The sequence below is a fragment of the Achroia grisella genome, unplaced genomic scaffold (genome assembly GCF_030625045.1).
Source record: "Achroia grisella isolate CSIRO2021 unplaced genomic scaffold, CSIRO_AGI_Agris_v1 utg2716, whole genome shotgun sequence".
Classification (NCBI taxonomy): Eukaryota; Metazoa; Arthropoda; class Insecta; order Lepidoptera; family Pyralidae; genus Achroia; species Achroia grisella.
Genome location: NW_026712761.1, coordinates 514,742 through 535,757, shown reverse-complemented (window position 1 = coordinate 535,757; position 21,016 = coordinate 514,742). Strand labels below are relative to the sequence as shown.

Sequence of the window (21,016 nt, the reverse complement as noted above, 5' to 3'; positions counted from 1 at the left end):
TCGTAAATACATACATAATATACATAGAAAACATCTAGACCGATACAAACAATCATACTCATGAATACAAATGTTTGTGGCGAGGAATCGAACCCGCGACCATCGGACGTAAAGCGGTGTGCTAGACCGCTAGACCACCGAGGTCGAATCCAAGAAATATATAAATATATTTTATAAATCATAATTTAAGTAATAATGTTATAAATTTAAACCTATATTGAATTAACGAAATTTTTAGACCCCATTTTCGTCTTATTTCATTCGCAATATCGAGCAGTTTCGAGCAGTGCGGTGAAAACAAAATATTTTTAGACTATAATATTTTTTGACAATTAAACAATAAACACCATACTTCCCGCTTTTCTTTAATAGAAATTCTTTGGTGTATGGATGGTAGAACTTTTTATTGTAATTGTAGTTTTAGTAGATTTTAATAGTAGTTAGACTGCGTATAGTATATATACTTCTTCATATCTCCCCCTTTCTCCTATTTTTCTCTCGTTATAATAATATTACCTCTTTTTAATACTTTACATTATATTTTCATTATTTTAGTTTATCTACTTATATATAAAATTCTCGTGTCACAATATTAATTACCACTCCTCTAAAGCGCCTTCAATGATTTTTATGAAAATGATATGCATATTCAGTAGTTCTGAGAATCGGCTACTATCTATTTTTCATACTCCTAAATGATAAGGGATGTTCACCTCTAACCTTTATTTTATTTTTGGGGTATTTTTTTTTATAAAGTGACATTAAAAATACATCCAACCTTAAATTTTCACCCTTCTACCACCAACCCCTATTTTTTAATAGCGATTCTAATTTACATGGCAAAACAACGTCAAATATAATTATGACTAATTAACTTAATTGTACAACTAAGAACCTAAAATTAAAAAGCTTAAAAAATATAATATAATAACTAAAATATATTATTAAAAGGGGTCCCTTTAGGCAAAGTTCCGAAGATACTGGCAGCGTTCCTCTTTGAATAGCTAAACTAATTCTTTGTCCAAGGTAGCTGCCAGCTCTTCGGTCTTCTGTGAATTCGACTAACCTTTTCGTTATTTCTTTGAAAAGTCTCATAGGACCCCACGGACCAAGGATCTCGACACCAAATGGGACAAAACCCTGTATTTACATGCTTTGGCTTTTTCAGTCGCTTCACATGCCGCACCAGCTCTGTTGTTGGTTCCATGTAAATGGGATGTGGCCAGCGTGTCTGAACAGGTTGTATCCCATATATTTTGATGTATATAAAAACTCTAAACGAAGACTATTTGTCTTTACAAAAGTTGTTTGTGTACTGTACTCCAGTCTCTATCAACTTATTTTGTAGACTGTATTTAGATTAAGGCAGTTAAATTACAAAGGCTACGGTAACCATTTACCATCAGATGTGCCGTAAGTTTAATGACCACTCCTGTTACATTAAAAGAATTTGTGACTTTTCTTCCCATATATTCTATGGATAACGTACCAGGAGTGCATAAGTACAAATTGAATAAACACATGGTGAAATCTGCAGATTTTGCCAAGCAGAAAAGGCAAGCCATTACATATTTTATGTGGTTGTCGCCCATTCATAAACGAAAAACATAGTATACACTCTATCCTAAAAAGATAAAAACCATCGCTCCTAAGAATATCCTTCAATTCTTGTCACTGACGTGTCTAGGAAGGCGAAATTTGAAAAAGGGCGATTACAATAGATCTATGCAGATCGCTGTGCAGGTTAGCTTAGCAGCTGATAATTCAATTGAGTTTCTTGCCAGTTCTTCTCAATTGGATCTATATACTGAACTGGACTGTAGGGAAAAAAATAAAATATAAAATAAATTACGTTCATAAGCTGCTAAAATGTCCTGTATAAATTATTTTTTAATTTTTTTGTATTTGATAATAGTCCAAAAAAACACCCAATAAAAAAACAGAAATGGTAAAATAGTTGGTATGTATTCAATGGATAAAGTACCAGGAGTCCATAAGTGTGTAGGAGGCGTCCACGCTATAACTTGTCCATATTACGTTATTTTTTTCGGATTACTCTAATGCTGTTGGCCGCAGCTGGCCTTTACAGCTTCATCGGACGATAGGGGGCGAGTACAGATGGCACTCAAAACCTGCGGTAGGACTTATGGAGTGGCTGAAGGCCAGCTCCCGCCTGACGGATACGACATTAGTCTGAGGGCATCGCTAGGGGTTCGAACCGTCTTTGGCCGTCGTAATTTCGATCCCCGTTTGAATTGGACGGAAAATTGATCGCAGGGGTACGTAATTCAGTACAACATTGTGTTGTACCTACAGAAATAATTCGATTTTGATCCAGTTACCTAAAAATACAGTTCCCATTGCATAATTAAATAATTATACATGCATATGAAGCGAAATATAATGAATTACTTATCAAATACTACAATTATTTATAATTCAAACACGTAAGTAAAATAACAAATAATTCTTTTACACGTTATTGTTATTAAGTAGTTTCAAATAATAGGTTTTATACGCAATTAATGAAACCATCTGTTTATACATATTAATATTTCGTATTTATTTAAGAACAATATTATCTGGATTACCGCGTCAGTCGGAATGGATTTACGAGTTTGTTTACGAGGTACCTACGAGTAGTCTGTTATTGACAAAGTCATATGACGCCTTTGGATGTGTTTTATCTGTATACCTTTCGTTAGAAAATGTTTGTTCAATGAAATATAGTATAGAATTTGTTTTGGTTATCTGTGACGTGTGAATTAGAAGTGTAGTCATTTTTTTTTATGTACTTATACGTTTATTCTAGCCTACCAAGATATTTATGTAAATTTAGAAGTACCTGTGATTTTGTAGCTTTTTATTTGTGAACCGATTGTAATAAAACAAACAAAGAAAATATGTGAAGTTTATAATGTACTGAATGTGAAAGCAGTACACCGATTTTAGTTGTTAGACAAACAGAGCAATATTATGTATAACTTATACAGCTCTGTTTGTCTAACTACTATATAATACGAACTATAACTATATATTATGAACGCCAAACTTTGTGAATATGGATGGATATTTGTAACTCTTTCACGCAAAAACTACCGAACGGGTTTTAATGAAACTTTGCAGTAATATAGGTTATATATCAGACTACGTAGGTTGCAAACAAACATATAGCCCATCTGATGATAAACGGTTACCGTAGCCTATAGACGCTTGAAACACTAAGGATGTCACGTGCGTGTAGCTGACCCTTCAGAAAACTTAATATGACCTTTCTGAAAAATTCCATGCTGTAGTCTCTCGAGAAAACCTCGGCAGGTAGTTCATTCCACAATCTAAGTGTAAGCGGGAGGAAGCTCCTCTGAAACCGGACTGTCCGAGACCACATAGGTTCCAGCGTGTGGGGATTCCATATCGTTAGCGAGAGGTGCCATGTCAAAAGTTGTACAATTGTAGACAACCTATTAGATACAAATATTCTTACTAATCATGTAGTCATTTAATATTTAAGTTCAATAAAGAATACTGAAATAATTTTAGTTTGAGGTAAGTTTTATCTATGGAAATTTTATGCAGTCCTCTGCGTACCTCTGTCTCACCTACTTCGGAGGCCAAATAGCTTAGTTTTTGAAGTATTTATTTTTATAACTTATATATATTTATTATACTAAAACTAACCTACTACAATTACATGTCTCTGTTTAAAATGATGCAAAGACAAATCAATGAAATGGCTGATAAATAAGTGTTTTTACTCAGTGAAAGATTATTTTACATGCAAAATAGATGACATTATATATTTTTTATTAATAACTATAAATATTAACATTACTTCTTCTTCATCTTCTTTTCTTCTATGGCAATCGGTCGTTATTTTTACGACCATTTATGACAGCGTCATGTATCACAGGCAAATGTACTGGAGACAAAAAGTATATCCAAAAGACCAAGTAATTTTAGTCTTTCTGATGGAGAAACTAGAAAGGACAACACAAATTTGGTTAGTAGTTAATAGAGTACATATATAATATATAGGTGAATATATTTTGTAAGTAGGCTGTAATCCATATTTGCATTTTCATGTTATTACTTTTAATGAAATTTACAATTATCCATAAAACATTAGGATTAGAACATATTAGAATTTCAAAGGAATTTTTTAAAATATACGCTAAGTTGACTGGCAGGGGAATTTTTTTCTTTAATAAGCTGTGGATACACTAAATTGGATCGGTTTAGTGGGCAAGAGAAGAAAATATGGTTTAAAACTCCCTCCTCATGTCCACATTCACAAAGGGAGTTATCTCTGATTCTAAGTTTATGTAAAAATACTGGTGAGCAACATTGCCCTATGCGCAACCTACATAATACAGAAACAATTAAATATTAACATTAATTAATTAATATAGATATTTAAATGTATTTGTGGGTATTCGTAATGTAATGACATAATGTTATATTAAATTGAATAAGATTTAATTTGAATATTTGCATACCTCTAATAAGGGGCGATGCATGCCTTACATACATACTTTTATTAGTTAGTAACATCCGAAACTACCATGTAGCAAGCAAATAAATAAATAATTATTATAAACTAGCTGTGGTTTGGTGTGGCTGGTTTCACCGTCATGACATTTATAGCCTATGTTAATCTGATGTATAAGTTATATTACCATGAAGAAGTAAAAAACATCTATCCGTACATACTCACAAACCTTTGTGTTTATCATTATCATTACACAGTATAAAACAAAGTCGCTGTCGCTGTCTGTCCGTCCCTATGTATGATTCTGAAGCGGTTTTATTAATAGAGTTATTCAAGAGTAAGGTTTATATATATTTATATACATGTACACCCGTGCGAAGCCGGGGCGAGAAGCTAGTATAATTACTACTAATTACTACTTGGCGTTTATATAATTATAAACGCCAAATTATACTCATATTTATACCCGTCGGTGGTCTAGCAGTTTAGCACACTGGCTTACGATGGTCGCGGGTTCGATTCCTTTGCACGGTACAAACATTTGTATACGTATATTTGTTTGCATCATGCTTGCAGTAGCTAGTAATATTAATAAGATAGTTTGAAGGCCTCAGTGGTCTAACGGTTTAGCACACCACTTTACTTTCGATGTTCGCAGGTTTGAATCCTCGCACCCTGCAAATATTTGTATTCATGAGTATATTTTAGACAGGTTGTTGTCTGTAATGTCATTTACAAGAAAAATGTATTTAAGTATTTGTATCTAGTACCGATAACAAAAGTTCTGGTTTAACTTGGGACTAGATGGCGCTGTGTGTATTATCAAAGGTTATAAAATGTTAGTAATATGTGTATGACTAATAAACCCATTGCTGGCAATGTACCTCCACGTGGTTCCCCCAGGAAACAATCATGACAAATTGAATTTGTCAAGGTGTTAACTGACCTGACCTCATACTCATCTCATCATCCTCCACTGGTTCCCAGTCAGCGTAAGCTGTTAACGCAGGCGGGTGCACCATTCCATTATCATCCATAAAAAAAACAACTATGCAAACTTCCGCGTTTATAATTTTAATAAGATTAGAGTTAGATTAAACCTGAAAACTAGTGCCGCACAGGAGCATCCTTTCGCCATGCTGAACCGGGCCCTTTTGCTGTCTTTAATTAAGTATCCTAAATTGATTTATTTCGTGTAATATAACTGGCAGCAATAAATTATTCTTATTTTTATTCTTTTTCTAAACATGACAGAATTACACTGTATGAAACGTTAGGAAAGGCATGAAGGAACCTCTCGACGTCATGTGGTGACTATATATTATCACTTTATGTGGACAGGTATGTTGAAATCAAAAAGGAGTATGGAATAAAATGTATTACAGAATAACGGTGCAAAATCTTAAAGGAGAAGAATGGACCTTCTTTTTTTGGCTTGGAGAATGGTGACCCGCCCTCCGGAGCTGGCAAGCGGGTACTGTGACACTCCTACTCACTAAAAAACCCCAAGATGTCCCTCACCCAACGCTATATGCCAGAGTCGCGGGATCGAAATCAGTCCACCGCGACTCAGACGGCGGTGGCCCAATCTTTAGCGGACTCCATCTCCATCCCTAATGGAACCCACTTCTTCCCCCGTCTTCCCAGGGGAAAACGCGCAATTTTTCCGGCCTAGTGCGGTGGGGTAGGACTGCCCTCGAGGTTGTCACCCCGGCAATCTAGGGACGGCTTTACTCCAACCTAACCTCTAATTTTAGGGCTAACTCAGGTATGGATGATGATGGGATTACTGACCGTAATTGTGTCAGAGGCACTCCCAAATATTACGCTTGGATATTCGTAATTTACTTGGGGTAATAGTGGTATGTATTAGAAACGCCTCTGCTGTTCGTAATGCTGTTCATATAGGCGACGGTTACCACTTACCATCAGGTGGCCCGTCAACTAGCTCTTCCAATTACATAAAAAAGGTACTGTAGAAATCAATAAAAAAAGAAAATAATATATCATTTTATTAGTGCATTAAAATTTTGATTATTGGAGTTAGGTTTTGTGTTTCTTAAAGCAGAACGAAACTATACTCTCCATTTAGCTCCTGTACATATACAAATAAGGGATTGACTTTTTTTCCACTCTTCTCTAGAACCTTTAAAAGTTTTGTTCCATTTTCTTGTAGATTTAATATCATGAATTGTGGTGGTCTTTTCTCTTGCAGATTACCGTTAATGACGTCATTATACACGAGATTACTTCCTTCAGATCTTGTATCATTATTTACTGATGATTCTTTTGTTTTGGTAAGCTCTGGTATAATTACATTGGCGAATTGGTCTTTTTTATTAAGTACATACACCAATAAAGGATTGACTTTCTTTCCACTCTTCTCTAGGGACTGTAGAAGATTTCTTCCGTTTTCTTGAAGATTCAATATATGTAATTGTGGTAGTCGGCTTTTATTTTCATTTTCATCTTGACAAATATTTGGAGGTTGATTAACATTTTCGTCAGAAGAATTAACAGTACTAACTTCTTTGTTTGGCGTAGCATCTTGTTTTACATCATCTTTACTACTAGTTTCTTCTAGTAACTTTATAGAATCATTACGTGAGTCACTTGTTTCTGGATTATCAGCTATAACTACCTGGTCTATGTGTTCCTTTTGCACTTTTCCAGATTGATTATCGGTATCGTTATTAATAGTAGTGGTTTCTTCCTTTTCAATTTCATTGTTTGATGTACTGTCATCCTTAATACCTTTATCTAATGGTTTTTCAGAATCTTGATGTGACTCGTTTGTTTCTAAATCATTACGTAAAATTTCTTTGTCTGTCTGTTCTTTTTGCTTTTTGACATTTACAGTATCATTTTTATTTTCTTTATCAAAATTTGTACTAGCTGATTCCTGATCAGTGCCAGAGGAAATAGTAGTATTGCTTTTCTCAATTTTGGTTTGATGATTATCATCCTTGTCATTGGTATTATCATTGTCATTACCTTCTTCTGGTAATTTTTCCGACTCATGACCAAATTCTTTCGATGTATCATTACTTTGAATATTGCCTGGTATAACAATTACTCTATTAATTTGTTGCTTTTGTTCTTCCACATATACCAATAAGGGGTCAACCTTTCTCCTCCGTTTTTCTAATACTTCTAAAAGATTTCTTCCGTTCTCTTCGAGATTTAATATTAATACCTGTGGTACTCTATTGACGTGATGATAATCATTAACGTCAGTGGAATCAATTAGTTTTTCAATATTTGAATTACTGTTTTCAATCTCTTGATTAATTTCTTTAGAAGAATCAATAGTTTGAGTTACTTCGTTATTGTTTTGGTTTGTTAAGATATTTTCTTTTTCATTGCTATTATTATCTACATTGTTTGTTTTCTCTTCTTCTATTGCTTCTTTAGAATCATTATTTATATTATTAGAATGATGAGTTTCAGAATGATCAGTTTCAGAATTCTCCTGTACTATTTCTCTATCTATCTCCTCTATGTTTGTATGTGAATCGTATACCTCGGGACAGTTATTGACAGATACTTGTAACTGAATGTCCTTTTCTTCACTTTCATCTTCTGAATGTGATTCAATTTCAAATTTGACGAGCCGTATGTCTAAATCTTCATGTTCCAGCATAATATCGTTTACGAAATCAGTTAGTTTATCAATTATTCTGTTGATTTCTTCTTCTTTTTCTGGACTCATAGGGATACAATGCTCAACACGTTTAAAGTCAGCATCTGTAAAAGAAATAGAAATATATATATATGTATATATATATAAATATCCCCTTGGGCACTTTGTGGCTCAGACGTGCCGTATAGGTAGTTTTTTGTTGATCCTTTTTCACTTGTTGATCCGGAGGCCTTTTGTTGATCTAATGCCAGATGACCATATATAAATGTTGATCCGTTTTGAGCCACAACTGTCACGACGAGTAATAATAATAATTAAGCGATTTATACACGATTTTATACAAATCCACCTTTTTGGCATACGAGCAGTTCTTGATCCAATTCAAACGGGCCAATCAGGGTGCAGCATTTGCCAAGGGCTTCCTCATTGGCACGTTTGGGCTACTACATTATGGCTACAGTAACTTAATAATGTCTAGCTAGTATTTCAAAAATAATAGTCTACCTAATCTAAATATTTATAGAAATCAGTCTGGAGTAACGTGACTCCAGATCAAACCTCAATACTTGTTATTTTTTGGATGGGAATCTTTTCTTTTGTAACAACGTTACTGAGCGAATAAAGAGAAGACGCAACGGCGGATCCAGGGGGGAGCGTCATGGAGGTCATGGGAGTCATGGGGGCGTCATGATTCTCCCCCCCCTTAGCCCAGAACTTAGGTAGACCACTAATTGAACTAAAAAATAATGAAACAGCAAATTTTTTTGCACGATCGGAGTGTTGGTGCAGTAGTATTAATTATAATTAAACATTGTTACTTAAAACATAACAGTTAAAGTACTATAACACTAAAAGCAAAATAGGTATTTTCAAAATACTTTTTCAAAATAAATTACCCTTTGAGTTTTTGTTCAAACCTCAGATATTATATTTATTTTAGGTATATCAATCAATACATAGTATAGCATAGTACAGTCTGTCTGTCTGTCTGTTTGTTCCGGCTAATCTCTGAAATGGCTGGACCGATTTTGACGGGACTTTTTTTGGCAAGTAGCTGATGTAATAAGGAGTAACTTACACTACTGTTATTTTAGAAAAATAAAATAAAATTTCACGCGGACGAAGTCGCTGGGGCCAGCTAGTCTATAGATATACCGAGATTTAATGTTTAAGTTGCTATTATGTTATTGACAAAATTTTACTGTAATGTTACTATTACGTTATCCTACACAATTTGTATTATTTTGGATGAATAAATAAATAAATAAATAAATAATAATCTATACATCTATACATTTAATAAAAATTGGAGTGTCTGTTTGTAATATTGAAAAAAACCGTTTTTTACTACATGCATATGAATATATATAAGGTACATATACCAAAATAACTATTTTTATAATTTTAGTCTGTCTGTCTGTCTGTCTGTTTGTTCCGGCTAATCTCTGAAATGGCTGGACCGATTTTGACGGTACTTTTTTTTGGCAGGTAGCTGATTTATAAGGAGTAACTTAGGTTACTTTTATTTTAGAAAAATAAAGTTAAATTCCACGCGGACGAAGTCGCGGGAACACCTTGTTTTTAATAAAAACATCTTTTTTATGGTACTTGAGAATGTTGAAGCCTGTTGTTTGTAATATTGAAATAACCGTTTTTTACTACTTGCATATGAATATAAATACGGTACATACACCAAAATAACATATTTTACAATTTTTGTCTGTCTGTCTGTTTGTTCCGGCTAATCTCTGAAATGGCTGGACCGATTTTGACGGGACTTTTTTTGGCAGGTAGCTGATGTAATAAGGAGTAACTTAGGCTACTTTTATTTTAGAAAAATAAAGTTAAAAACCACGTGGACGAAGTCGCGGGAACAGCTAGTGTATAATATATTAGAGATACCTACGTGTTTTTTTATTGATGACTAGCTGTACACGGGATTTCGTCCGTGTTGAATTTAACTTTATTTTTCTAAAATATAAGAAGTTAAATTCCACGCGGACGAAGTCGCGTGTACAGCTAGTTGTCGGTAGTCTAGCGATTTATCTAGCACACCGCTTTGATTCCTGCTTGGTGGTCGAGGGTTCGATTCCTCGGACGCTGCAAACATTTGTATTCATGAGTATGATTGTTTGTAACGGTCTGGGTGTTTTCTATGTATAGATAATATATATGTATTTACGAAAAAAAACTTTGTATTTATATCAGTTGTCTAGTACCCATAACATAATCTTCAGCTAGCTTAACTTGGGTCTAGATGAAGCTGTGTGAATTGTCCTGAGATTACTATTATTACTATAATAAATCTTTTCAAATCAGCCGATGTTTATTTTTGCCATAATACGTGCTGTTACCATGTGATAATATTACGTACGTACTTATTACTGTTTTAAATGTGATGCGTTCATTATTTATATTTCCTTTGAATTAAAGACAAATGTAAGTATATATATATATATATATATATATACTTACATTTGCACACTTAGTTGATCCAGCCACTATCCGTAGATATTGCTGATTCCACTGTCTCTCTCTTTCTACCACTATAACGGTAGCGTGGCGGAACGGCAACATGTTGCCGTTCCGCGTTCTACCACTATCTTTGTATTCTAATATGCGATGTTGCCGTTCCGACCGAGACCATGCGTTGTTGCCAAATGTATTCGTCGATAGTAGTAGATACCTATACTCGATATATATTTTTTCAACAATTTCCTGCAATAGTGAATCCGTATCGGCATTTTTTTTAAATGCACAAAGATTTTTTGGCTCTGAATATATTTAAAAATCATTTACTTGTGTGTTGATGAATTTATATACTAGTACATGAAGTACCTAATACTTGTTTTGATTTGAATAGGTAGCGATATTATGAATTTATTATACGTAATCTAAAGATTTTGACGAAATAAAAGTAATTAGTTATCTGTTAACCTTGACTTCATGCTGGCACCAGTATTATCAGATGATGAACATACTCTTCGAAAACTTACAGCAGAAATATCGTGTTTGGACTCATTAGATAGGTCTCGATGAATAGAGTTTAAAAAACTTAAAATAAATGGTACATTAGAAATAATGTATAAAAACCCCTTACGTAAAATTCAACCACTTTAAACTTAATAATAATAATAATTAGGAAAAGAGAAAAGCTATACATGCACTGAAAGTAATTGATGCCTTCCACACAATATTTTCAGTATTAAACAACTCTGTTTGTTCAGTAAAAGTGTAAATACACTGGTAACCTTTAATCATATTTTATATGCAAACATTACATATACAAACACTAAAGTTTTATTTCAGAATAGCCAGTAGTTTTCAAGAAATAAGTCTTTGAAATTGTACGTGTAACTTATATATATACCTACTAGTTTTTTCACCATAACAAACAACACCAATATGGCCTAGTTAGTAGTTTACCTGTGTACCAATTAATAATAATAGTAATCTCAGGACAATTCATACAGCTTCATCTAGACCCAAGTTAAGCTAGCTGAAGATTATGTTATGGGTACTGATATAAATACAAAGATTTTTTTCGTAAATACATATATATTATCTATACATAGAAAACACCCAGACCGTTACAAACAATTTAATAATAAGTTAATAGTTTAATAAGTACGTACGTAATATTATCACATGGTAACAGCACGTATTATGGCAAAAATAAACATCGGCTGATTTGAAAAGATTTATTATAGTAATAATAGTAATCTCAGGACAATTCACACAGCTTCATCTAGACCCAAGTTAAGCTAGCTGAAGATTATGTTATGGGTACTAGACAACTGATATAAATACAAAGTTTTTTTTCGTAAATACATATATATTATCTATACATAGAAAACACCCAGACCGTTACAAACAATCATACTCATGAATACAAATGTTTGCAGCGTGCGAGGAATCGAACCCTCGACCACCAAGCAGGAATCAAAGCAGTGTGCTAGCTAAATCGCTAGACTACCGACAACTAGCTGTACACCCGACTTCGTCCGCGTGGAATTTAACTTCTTATATTTTAGAAAAATAAAGTTAAATTCAACACGGACGAAATCCCGTGTACAGCTAGTCATCAATAAAAAAACACGTAGGTATCTCTAATATATTATACACTAGCTGTTCCCGCGACTTCGTCCACGTGGTTTTTAACTTTATTTTTCTAAAATAAAAGTAGCCTAAGTTACTCCTTATTACATCAGCTACCTGCCAAAAAAAGTCCCGTCAAAATCGGTCCAGCCATTTCAGAGATTAGCCGGAACAAACAGACAGACAGACAAAAATTGTAAAATATTTTATTTTGGTGTATGTACCGTATTTATATTCATATGCATGTAGTAAAAAACGGTTTTTTCTATATTACAAACAGACACTCCAATTTTTATTAAATGTATAGATGTATAGATTATTATTTATTTATTTATTTATTCATCCAAAATAATACAAATTGTGTAGGATAACGTAATAGTAACATTACAGTAAAATTTTGTCAACAACATAATAGCAACTTAAACATTAAATCTCGGTATATCTATAGACTAACTGGCCCCAGCGACTTCGTCCGCGTGAAATTTTATTTTATTTTTCTAAAATAACAGTAGCGTAAGTTACTCCTTATTACATCAGCTACTTGCCAAAAAAAGTCCCGTCAAAATCGGTCCAGCTATTTCAGAGATTAGCCGGAACAAACAGACAGACAGACAGACAAAACTTGTAAAATATGTTATTTTGGTGTATGTACCGTATTTATATTCATATGCAAGTAGTAAAAAACGGTTATTTCAATATTACAAACAGACACTCCAATTTTATTTACATGTATAGATGTATAGATTAAAAAAAAGTAACAGTCATAAGGCTAGTCGTATGCCTAATATATATAATAATGTAATAAATTCATTTAAACAGAAATTGCGGGAACATTATTTAAATTTGTAACTTTTTTACTGTCCTTCTCCTTTTTTCACATCTTTCTGTTATATCCATATAGTTCTCTCTATATTTTCTGATTTTCTTACTTTCAATTTGAGACTGTACTTATAATTTGATTATCGGATCATTATGTATTTACTTATATATAATATTTATACATTTATGGGTTATATTTAGATATATATTTATGTATGTATATTGTTATTTTTTTATAGAAATGTATATTTTGCTTATCTTTATTATCTTTATAAATCTTTTTTTGACATTTCTTATTTATATTAGTGCACCGCCAATAATCTTTCGCTGCACCACTCATGGTTGCCTGGTAAATAACGCGGCAAAATATTAAGTCCGCCACATGTACAAATTTTTTTGTGCATTAAAGTTAAAGAAATAAAAAAATACAATACTGTTTAATGAAAATGCGTGTTGTCTAGTGCTTTGAGATGTATCAAAATAAGGTCAACAAAAAAGTCCGTGATGGTATATGTCTATCTCTTAAGGATAACCAACAATAACCATTTTTTATCTTTTACATTTTACGGGATTTTTTTTTATCGTATGTTTCCCTTAAAATCATGTAAACTATGTTATTATGTCATAATCTAAAGAAATAATAATATTTTATAGTGACATATCCACTATAAAATACCAAAAAGTAGCAATGTAATTCGTTACGCGCGAATCAGGTGTTATAAGGTCAAAGGTCGGTGCACCCCGCGTATTTGATAAATAGTGCTTCTCTGGATGTCTTTAAGAGAAAATGGCAGTATGTACGTGTATATGTACAAGTCCTTAAGTGTTAAGTTTTTCAAATGTACATACAGTAAAGAATAAATATTTTTAAGTACAGTACTTACGTACATTAATATAATACCTACTTTTTACTTGTATCTATTGTTATCAAAATTAAATTATAAGTTCTTAACTTGACCACGACTATGTGACCCTCTCTTGGCGCCAAAACGAGTGAAAAAATGAACAGCATACGACGACGACGCAGTACCTATAGAGTGGAGCAACTGCTTATTCAGTTTTATTCAACTATTTAGTCCCTCCACCGTTACAATGAATGGAGGCGGATATTACAATGTACGTAGCATTGCGAATATAAAATATCTAGATTAGGTATAATAAATTCATAATTCATAGGCCGTTACGGTATCAGAGCCAAAGTCTTCTTTCTTTGTTTATGTACTGTTAGATGCGACAGCGACTTTGTTTTTATATTACTATGTAATGATTGATATACCTAAAATAAATAAAATATCTGAGGTTTGGACAAAAATTCAAAAGGTACTTAATTTTTAAAAAGTATTTTGAAAATACCTATTTTGCATTTAGTATTTGAAATACAAAACACAAAACTATTTTTGTTTTTAGAGTGACATTTCTATGAATTCACTGTCGATAGCGAGCGGTGCGATGGAAAAAGATAACCGTTTATAAAAATATAATAAATAACCCTGGACAATTAACACAGACTGATACTGAACTGATATAAATAGATATTTTTATTTTGTAAATACATATATAATATACATATAAAACACCCAGACCGATGAAAACAATCGATGACCGATGAGTACAAATGTTTGCATCGTGCGAGAAATCGAACCCGCGGCCATCGGATGTAAAGCGGTGTGACCACCGAGGCAGTCGAAATATATAAATAATCTTATGAATTTAATTTATTCTAATTTGTTTATGTGCGCGGGGTGCGGTGTACGGTGCTCCCCCTGCCTCCACCGTTGCTGGAGCTTGCATGTATGGAGCATTGCGAATATAAAATATCTAGATTAGTAAATTCATAATTGATAGACCGTTACGGTATCTATATATATTCGGATTAAAATAAGTATCGCAGTAAGGACCAGTATATAAAGTGATCAACACAATTAACTGATTTTTGAAATATATATACAGAGCCAAAAAGTCTTTGTGTATTCAAAAAATATCTAATTTGTTTGTGTGCGCGGGGTGCGGTGTACGGTGCAGGGGGGACCCTGCCTCCACCGTTGCTGGAGCTTGCATGTATGGAGCATTGCGAATATAAAATATCTACATTAGTAAATTAATAAAGTCATAATTGATAGACCGTTACGGTATCTATATATATTCGGATGAAAGTAAGTATCGCAGTAAGGACGAGTATATAAAGTGATCAACATAATTAATTGATTTTTGGAATATATTCAGAGCCAAAAAGTCTTTGTGTATACCAAAAATTTAGCCGTTCGGAGCCATTCAGTCACGAATTATTAGTAAAAAAAGTGTCGAGTATATCGTACTATCGACGAATATATATGGCCGCATCGCAAAATAGAATGCGACGTTGCCATACCGCCTGAGATATACGCGATAGGAGTCAAGTTATTCAGTGCAAAAGGTGGAATCGGCAAGTGTTTAGGTTGTGGCGTGATCAACAAAGTGCCCAAAGAGGTGTTTATATATATATATATATATATATATATATATATATATATATATAATTGCATATCGCAAACTAGTGACAATCCTAGCTTCGCTTGAGTGGAATTATTATAAGGCAACCCTAACACTGACAGCGATAATGTGTACTGACTGATGTATTTTTAACAGACTATTTTTTTTAAATAGGTAAAGTATTTATTCAGATTATTCATTACAAACAAATATTGAATCTGTTTACTTTATATAATCAGGATATCAGCATGAATCTTGGTGGTCTAGGTTTAGCATACCGCCTTACTTCCGGTGACGCGTGTTCGATTCCTCGCACGGTACAAACATTTGTATTTTTGAGTATGATTGTTTGTACTGGTCTGGGTGCTTTCTATGTATATTATGTATATATTTTGAAAATATGTTTAAGTATTTATATCAGTTGTCTGGTACCCATTACAAAAACCGCTAGTTCTAGATGAGCTGCACGAATGAAGATATTTTTTAATTTATATTATAATCTGTGTAAAATCATAGTAGCAAGTCAAAAATATTTTAAATCTTTACCTACTATGTGTACTCTACAGATACACAATACCTTTGTGGATCAACAATAATAGTGTTGTAAATTTGTTGAAATAAATAAAATAAGTAAATATTTACCGGATTCACTTTGCGCCAAGATGCTGTGAAATATCTGAAACAATTATATAATTATAAGATTACCAGCTGTGCCCACGGTATCACCCGGATTAAATTTAAAGCCTACATGTTATTCTGAGATATGGTATAATCTATATTGCTGTAAAGTTTCATCAAAATCCGTTTAGTAATTTTTGCGTGAAAGAGTAACAAACATCCAACGTAAGTTTATTTATAAAATAATATAGTTTAGGGGGGTCCGGCGGGGGGTTGGTACCATACTGTATGTCTGGCAATGAGCAGCGCAAGTTATAATAGAAAAAACTAAGTAGATACTGCTAATTAGCAGTCCAAATTATAATACTGTTACAAGTAATATGTGAAAGAACTGAGTTTCATAAATTAACGAATTTGATATGAAATTGTATACATCGTTGTTACCCAATACACGCTTTCAATGAGTCTGGTAGGATGATAGAACCAACCAAACTGTCTGGCAATTTAGGAAACACAGTTTAATAGTTCTCTGAATAATATATATAAATTTCAGCTTTATTAAAATAACGTAAGTTTATTCATAAAATTAGGGGGATCCGGCGGGGGGTTGGAACCATACTATATGTCTGGCAATGAGCAGCGCAAGTTATAAAAGAAGAAAGAAAGAAGATACTGCTACGAAGAATATATGAAAAAATTGAGTTTCTCAAAAAAACGAATTTGATATGAAAATTTTTACAAATCACAACTGTCAAAGAACCACGATCCAGGTTTCATGTTTGGGGATCGTTCTTACTTATATTGGCGGCACACATACAAGAACTTTCACATTTACTAATAACACGTATGTCTGGCCGTCGTGGGCTCTTGGGCTATTAATAAGATTAAAAGTTATGACTAATCTCGATGAATATTTTATTCGTAATCCTTATTTTGGGAAGGAATTGACTCCTGTTATACAGCTCTCGCTAGTTTGGTAGTCTGAACTGCATCAAACTGTACACTGGTGAAGGTTTAAATGAATAAATAAAATATACAAATTTCAGACACTTTATTCTTTCTAAAATACATAATTTAAGGAATACTTACTATATATATATATAATAGGTCGGATTAAAAAGATTAACAAATATAATACAATAACTAAAATATATTATTAAAAGGGGTCCCTTTAGGCAAAGTTCCGGAGATACTGGCAGCGTTTCCTCTTTGAATAGCTAGACTAATTCTTTGTCCAAGGTAGCTGCCAGCTCTTCGGATAATAATCGCAATAAACAAAATCTATTTTGTATATTTCAAAATGCAACAAAGTGCAATTCAGCTACTTACGTAGAATCCCATGGACAATACCACTAGAAACCTCATTTTAAACAAAATTTAACGGTCTCTATGATCACCAACACCCATATACAACACACAACTGAACAACCGAACTCTATTGTAGTTTAATTACGTGGAAATTTTTTAACAGTTGTACAAATATTTGTTTGTACCGGACTAAATACAAATCTATGGTTTATCTATAAAGCGGTATGCGCACTCCGGGTCATGTCTCACAGTTTTATATATGTTAGATAGATAATTCATTTGCTGGAACATTGATTTCTTTATTTTCGGTCGTTTAGCGGTTTAGCACGCTCCTTTACTTCTGATTGTCGCAGGTTCTATTCCTCGCACGGTACAAATATTTGTATTCATGAATATGATTGTTTGTATCGGTCTGGCGTTTTCTATGTATATTAAGTATGTATTTACAAAAAAACATATAACTCAGTATTTATATCAGTTGTCTAGTACCCATATCACAGGATCTGCTTACCATGGGACTGTCTTAATTGTCCAGAGTTATTTATTACTTATTTATTAATCATCCTGACGATTTCCGCAGGCGAGTGTGCCATTCCATCTTCGAAGAAATGGGGCTGTAATGGATGGAAAGAACCGCTCGAAAGCATTATGTGAGAGAATCGTTTTTTACTGTTCTAATGCTGTTGGCCGCAGCTGGCCTTTACAGTTTCATCGGACGAGAAGATTGGCGGGCTGTTGGGACTCAAGCACGCGGAAGGACTTATGGAGTAGCTGAAGACGAACTCTTACGTGGCAGGTATGATTTTAGGCTGAGGACACCGATAGAGGTTTAAACCTCGACTCAGACCGTCGAAATTTTGACCCCCCTTTAAATGCGACATAGAGTCGATCGGAGAGATGTGAGGAAATCGTGTGAATAGCGCTTAATAAGTAGCATCCTAGACAAAGAAAATTTCCGTTATTCATATCGCTGGTATACAGTTACTTAGATTCGTTTGTATGTTATTTCAGGCCAAACAAAATTGGTCAATTTTATTATCATAAATATATAAAAACTAGCTATTGCCCGCGTTAATTTATACCCTTAGGGGTGGAGTTGATCAAAATCCTTTCTTAGAAGATGCCTACGTCATAGTAGCTTTATGCATGCAAAGTCTCAGCCCGATCGGTTTATAATTGACAAAGTTTCATACAAACTCTCGTACCCTATTTTATCCCCTTGGTGGAAATAATCAAAATCCTTTCTTAGCGGATGCCTACGTCATAACATCTACCTGCATGCCAAATTACAGCCCAATCCGTCCAGTGGTTCGGGCTGTGCGTTGATAGATTACTATGTCAGTCACCTTTGAGTTATATATGTGTATTTAGATATTATAGACGGAAATATATTTTCACGTATCCTTTATTATAATATAATATCATATTGTAGTATGTTTATTTATTAGTTCTTTAACTGCAGAAAGCTATTGCATCTATAGTTATCGTCTATTTAAATTAAATCGATGCAAAAGGGGTAAAATAAAATGGTATATTTTTCTTATGTCACAAACTAATAATCAAATGAACAGTTCTTTATTTTTTTATTTTTTTAGAATTAATATTATATTTATTACTAGTATTTACATAACCTAATTGTACAACTAAGAACCTAAAATTAAAAAGCTTAAAAAAAATATATAATATGATGACTAAAATATATTATTAAAAGGGGTCCCTTTAGGCAACGTTCCAAAGATACTGGCAGCGTTCCCTCTTTGAATAGCTAGACTAATTCTTTGTCCAAGGTAGCTGCCAGCTCTTCGGTCTTCTGTGATGTATGTATGTATGTATGTATATAATCAAATTATATACATATTTTTTTAAAGTAAAATAAAGTAGTTTTTAAGTGGCCAGTTATAAACCATGAAGTCCACAACAGATATTTAAAATTAATTTGTAACCTTAAGGTAAATTTGTAGAACCTGTAAAATAATAAAAAATTAACAACAGTGATCCAAGCATACTGTTTGAATTACTTTATTCGATATAATTAAATTAATCTTTTTATTATCGTGCACATCTTCAAAAAGCCGTCCTCCCGCTGGAAAGGTAACGAAGGGCTTTGTGGAATATTTACCCACAAAGAAACCACATGGTGTATCCATCACGTCGACTAATATGACTTCATGAATCTGGCAGTTTCCCTCAGTAAAATAACAGAAATTTTATTAAAGTTATTAAAGTTGTTGTATATAAACTGTTTTATATGACAATTAAATTTATAACTATCTTACTTAAGTTTAAACAGCCCCCAAAAGATAATCGAAACGCCTGTAAACATTTAATAGCAATGTTTTCATTACGCTTTTGCTTGCTTAGAGGAAAAGTGATAGCGTATAATTTCATGCAATCAGATTCAAGTAATAATAATAATCGTCATCTTTATATCTCAAATAATGAACTATTTCTGTTTATACTAAAATTAAAACGTATTAATGGAGCCAAAACTGTCTACAACTCAGAGGAGGCAGTGAATGCATCCTCCGAATTATGTATTGCCTTTAACGGTAATTTATTACAATATACTTAAAATCAACGACAACAATAAGTTTTGAACTTAAATGCAAGTTCAAAACTGTTCTCTACTGACAACGTAATTTAATATTAACAATAAAAGTAAAAATTACTCAGGATGATCATACATGAGTTTACTATTACCGTAACATGAAAATAGTGTTTTAGTTGAAACTCAAATTTGAATTTAGAATCATAACGTCATCATACAGACAAAGCCGTAAAAACCTGTCAGTGAGTAATATTTTCCTCAAAGGCACAAGTGTTTTCGCAAACAGCCTTATACTCAGGTCATACATTAAGCATGAGGCCAAGACAAGGAATAGAAAATGCTTAAGATTACGTTCATATTTTCCCTAAAACCTGTTATTATAGTTGTCACACAATTTTGAACTTTAAAACGTAAGTCGGAAAATTAATTCTACAATACAAACAATTGTAGACATAACCTCGACCTGTTTTTAAGTGAAAATTATGAGAAATAACGTCCATGTTCACATATTTATGAAAAGGTGTTTGTCTGAAATGAAATTTATTTTGTTTCATAAAATGAATAGACGTCAATCGTGTGACAACTATTACATGTTTGTACAGCGTTAGTTCTTCATATATAAATATAAAATCTTGAATAAAATAGAAATAATCTTTATCAAAACTGCCACTTTGTCCATTTTGTATATAATTAAGTTTTCTACTCTATTTAAAAGTGCAATAAAGAATATATAAAAAAGAACACTTTTGAATAGTCATATTTTTTAGTTCTACAACTCATTCGGAACGCTGACTCGTCACAAGAAGAATGAGGAAGAAACTTGCGTGGTGCTCTAATTAAATACACATTAACAGAGAAGAATGAGAAGGCATCTGACAATCGACATAAAAACCGCTACGCAATTCGATTTTTTTTCGGACTACTCTAATGCTTTTGGACGCAGCTGGCCTTTACAGCTTCGCCGTACGATATTGAGCGTCTGCACATGGCACTCCAAACCAAAAGAAGGACTTATACAGCTGAT

General features: G+C 33.1%; 1 protein-coding gene across 1 annotated transcript; it reads right to left on the bottom strand.

Moving 5' to 3' along the window:
• Positions 1–6,548: 6,548 nt before the first annotated feature.
• LOC131843031 (uncharacterized protein MAL13P1.304-like) lies at positions 6,549–17,501 on the bottom strand. The gene is made up of 4 exons (XM_059191621.1): positions 17,466–17,501; positions 16,161–16,194; positions 7,869–8,236; positions 6,549–7,820 (listed from the first exon to the last, which is right to left on the bottom strand). Exons 1-4 carry the CDS (start codon positions 17,499–17,501, stop codon positions 6,549–6,551), a joined length of 1,710 nt encoding a protein of 569 aa, XP_059047604.1.
• Positions 17,502–21,016: the final 3,515 nt, after the last annotated feature.